This window comes from Sinocyclocheilus rhinocerous, unplaced genomic scaffold (assembly GCF_001515625.1).
Source record: "Sinocyclocheilus rhinocerous isolate Xijiao unplaced genomic scaffold, SAMN03320098_v1.1 scaffold1588, whole genome shotgun sequence".
Lineage (NCBI taxonomy): Eukaryota > Metazoa > Chordata > Actinopteri > Cypriniformes > Cyprinidae > Sinocyclocheilus > Sinocyclocheilus rhinocerous.
This window is the reverse complement of record NW_015648510.1, coordinates 443,297-447,929: the sequence shown is the minus strand read 5'-3', so window position 1 is coordinate 447,929 and position 4,633 is coordinate 443,297. Positions and strand designations below refer to the sequence as shown.

Sequence of the window (4,633 nt, the reverse complement as noted above, 5' to 3'; positions counted from 1 at the left end):
TTCAGTGTGTGTATCAGTTCTTTTTGAACATTTTCATCTAAATTTAACAAAACCGTGATAATATTGATAATCGTGATAACTTTCGTCACTATAATCGTGGAAAGAAATTTTCAAACCGTTACATCCCTATTACCGACATCTGGTGAAAATTTCATGTCAACAGCACCTTTAAAAATATATTTACTGAGAAAAATGGTGATGTGTTCAATACTTATTTTACCCGCTGTACTTTAAAAAAAAAAATACTACAGTATGTAAAATAATAATCATTCAGCAAACTGAATGTTTTGAATACTTAACTGCATATTAATTGCATGATTAAATGAAAATGTATGATAGTTAAATTCTTTATTAAATTCAATTAGTTAAACATTAGAGTGCTTTTGTGACCCACTTTAGTATGACTTAGGTGCACCTTTATATGCAATTTCATAATTACTTCAATAAAAAAAAAAACTGCTGAATGCACTGACAAGCATTTATAAGCTAAAATGTAGTGTAATGCCATTTCCCTTTAAACTTCAAATATCCACATGAACTAATAACTAAGATAAACCTGAGAGTAATCAAGACAGTGAACCAATGACAAGACAGAACTGAGATCCACCTGACAAGACTACAAACCAATAAAAAACATAACACATGAACCAAAGGAAGCACACGAGAAGATCACATGTGGAGCACAATCACATGACAAAACGTGAGCTAGCGATAGGGACTGAGAGGTGGTTCAAACAGAGGACAGTTAGAAGTATTGGATGAGCTCAGAGGAGTCCCGGAGAATGAATGATATGTGGAGAAGTGTGTTTAGAGCACACCTGTCTGAATGTATGATGGATAGAGTGTGAGAGATGAATGAGAGCAGAGGGGAAGAGGACGCTTGATGAGGTTCTGATCTGAAACGTACGGCCCGACATCAGGTCAGAGGAAAAGGAGGAATTTGTCAAGTCGACAAATGATTGTTCTGGCATCTTATCAGCTCGCCAGTCAATTTCAGCTATGGGAATACCAGAGTGAAGGGCACCTTTCTTCCAACAATCACCATAAAATGAGCACATTTAACATTCAGAGCATTACAACAACCATTAAAGGGGAAAAAAAAACACTTTATGCCATTATTATTCATCATGCAGTGCATTAAACAACTCATGTTTTATATCCATCTCAGAATATTTACTTCATAGTAAATCCATTTTTTGTATCTACAGCAAAAAAATATTAATTGCGTTCCATATGACCTCAGCGATCTGACCCATTAGAACTGCAGTGCTTTCAGTGCCTTCCACTTTAGCTTTAATGTGATTGTGATGGTAATTGTGTCACCTCGTATCACCGATTAGTTATGCAAGCAAGATAAAAAAAAAGCCTTTGCGTACCATTCCCCTAATCCGCAATTAAAAGCGACGATGGGGCTGTTTGCGTTCTTAATATAACCCCAGAAATTTAATGCATTTTTGTACTTATTTTACTTATCGCGATCGACGGGTTGGCGACCACTGCTTTAAAGGAAAAGTTCACCCCAAAATGAAAATTTGCTAAGCATTTACTCAACCTCAGGTCCATCTTTCCTCGGAAGAGATTTGGAGAAATTTAGCATTACATCACTTGCTCACCAACGGATCCTCTGCAGTGAATGGGTGCCGTCAGAATAAGAGTTGACAAAAACATTACACTAATCCACAAGTAATCCACACAACGCCAGTCCAACAATCAACACTGTGAAACAAAAAGTTGCATGTTTGTAATATAATCCATCAAGATGTTTTCAATTTCAAACAGTCCAACTAAAATATGCATCTTCTATCCATAATATCACTTTCTCCGGTGAAAAAGTAGTCTCATCTTAATCAGGAGAGAAATGCACAGATCATGAACTGTTTAAAAGTGAAAACAGTCCAAAACTTCTAAAAGTCTATTTTGTCCAGGATGGTGCAACTGTTCAAAGTTAAAAAGTCTTAATGATGGATTCGTTTCTTACAAACATGCAGCTTTTCACTTTACGAGACATTAATTGATGGAATATTGTCATGTGGATTACTTGTGGATTAGCACGTGATGTAATGCTAAATTTCTCCAGTTCTGTTTCGATGAAGAAGCAAACTCATCTACATCATGCAAGGCCTGAGGGTTACATTTTAAATTTTTAATGAAAAAATTTATTTTACCACTTGTAGTACACCTGAACCCATCTTTTATACACTAGTACACTCAAGTGTACTACAAGTGGTAACTAAATAAATTTTTAACACAGAGATAGTATGTTAAAGCACATTTTAGTTCATATTCATGGTGTCTCAAAATAGCTCAGTTGAGTACACTTAAATATTCTTTACGATTACCTTAAGAAGTACTAAAGAATAATTTTTAGTATATTAAGCACAAAATTAGTGCATGAAAATAGAGCACTTTAAGTACATTATGGAAGTGCACTTTTTTTCACCTGGGAAATATTCCTATGAAGACATATGAAAATCAAAATTGCTACTATTTGTGAACGATTCATCTGTTAAAGTGATTCCAAAAAGTATTAAGTCACACTTAAAAATGTCTTTTCTCTTCACTAGCTTCATTTCCTTCATCATTTTTGGTCATTTACTTCTAATCATCTGGTGTTTCGATGATTTTAAGTGGATGTATGAAGTCAGTTCTCCTGAAGTTCACACAGCAGAGAATCACAGGTGTAGAGAATCTCATTAACTATCAACCATGATCCACAACATCTGACAACTAGAAAGTGCCATGCTTTAAAAAAGTCTGGAATCTTTTGTTTTATTATTTCAAACTTTATTTTGTGAAAGAATTGGTCTGAAAACGTAGTTGTGCTTTATTCTTTAGAATAAATGACACTTGTTTTGATATGTTGTTTATACATTTTAAGTTAAGATATTTTTGGGGTCACCATATTCTACACACAATTATTTATTTTCAAAATGTAACTCTTAAATAACTTTTGCATGTGGGGGAAATAATATTAAACAGGATAATACCATACATTTAACATTTAAGGTGCAAGTCATTCTTCCTCATTAGAGGCATTTTACACACATAGAAATGTATAGTATAGCTTCCAAAATGTATTTATAACAATGTCCCTGACATTGAGCCGTTCTTGTGAAAAGAAGTGCACTTAATCGTATTGAATATGCACTTGTAGTGTGCTTCAAATCTCAAAAGTATATATATATATATATATATATATATATATAAAACAACAACTGTACTTGCAGATAATATAATATTAATGAAATGAACTGTGCTCTTAAGAGTACACTTTCAGGACTGTTTCTTAACGTGTTTTTGTAATAATGTCAAGTAGGTTTCACCTTAAAGTACATTTTAAATCATTATGGTTTAATATGAATTAAATCATAGGCTTCATTTAAACATTCAATACACTTGCCAATAGCACATCTACTGTACAATATACAATTTCATAGTGATCAGAAAGTGCATCAAAAACAAACAAAACACAATAGTCCAATCAAAGGTGATAGATACAATCAACTCCCACCTTATATTATTTCCTCATGAATTTGTCACATTATGAAAGATAAATGCATTGTGAATGTCTCACTGTGCCTTAAGCACATGCAAGTAGAGTCATGCATTAGCATGCGCTACAGTATGAATTACTCCACCGTCATACAGCACATCACAGGAGCGACAGTTCTATTGTTATTAATAGAGCTGAACGCATCCATCATTAGTGCACTGTTCTGTGTAACTTGTTAACAGCTTCAGATCATTAAAGTGGGGCTGGTGGGATGCAAAACAGTGGAGGCAAGGACACAGAACATGATGTTTGTTGAGAATCAAAGAGTGGCAGCTCTGATTAATGCCACGCTCTCCCCACGATCTGTCACAGCCGTTTAAGGAATATGGTAATGAAACTATGCTTTCTATAAAGTCTCATTAACCTTTTCTCTGTTGTTGTTTTTTTTCCAGGAAATGTACAAAGCCAGCAAATATGAGGTTTCCCCAGATATGAAACTCGTTCTGCTGGCCTACAACATGCAGCTGGTGAGGCCTGTGTTTATTTGGGTGTTGTATGTGTGTGTTGAGATGAAAGTAATCATGGCACAATGTGAAAGGGCTGTCACACTCCACCGCCTTACCAGAACAAAAATACACCCCGCTGGAGTGACAGGAACCCAGCAATCACACACACACACACACACACACACACCTGCCAGTCGAGAGAGAGGAGGACAGAGGCTGTTTTCACAATTGGTTTGATTGGTTGGTCTGAACTCGGCTTCTATTCCAACCTCACCCCCATCTCTTTTCATATTGTGTTATACAGTATGACTCCGAACCACAGGGTGTCTGCATGATTGTAAGAATTAGCCGCAGGTGTTGCTAGCTAGGTAACAATTCAATAGGAGACGGCACCAAAAACCAGAGCTCCCATAGTAATAGAAAGCCTGGAAATAACAGGGAATTTTAAAGTGTGATTTCCAGACTTTGAAATTGAAATGTAAAGTTAAAATGTAAAGGAAATTTCTTCAGTTCTAAAGTAGTTCATCAGTTGTATTTCAACTATTGCGCTGTAGGTTAACTAAATGATCCTTATCCAATTCAGATGGAAAATTCATAGTTGAAAACTATGAAGCAAAGGCTGTGAATACTTATG

At 35.3% G+C, this 4,633-nt stretch overlaps 1 protein-coding gene across 1 annotated transcript in view; it reads left to right on the top strand.

Moving 5' to 3' along the window:
* Positions 1-4,633, top strand: part of LOC107709766 (dipeptidyl aminopeptidase-like protein 6) — a 355,032-nt gene that overhangs the window by 281,354 nt on the left and 69,045 nt on the right. Inside the window, exons 6-7 of the mRNA XM_016514371.1 lie at positions 3,742-3,858; positions 3,946-4,020. Coding sequence (XP_016369857.1) covers positions 3,742-3,858; positions 3,946-4,020 — 192 coding nt within the window. The remainder of the gene's footprint in view (positions 1-3,741; positions 3,859-3,945; positions 4,021-4,633) is intronic.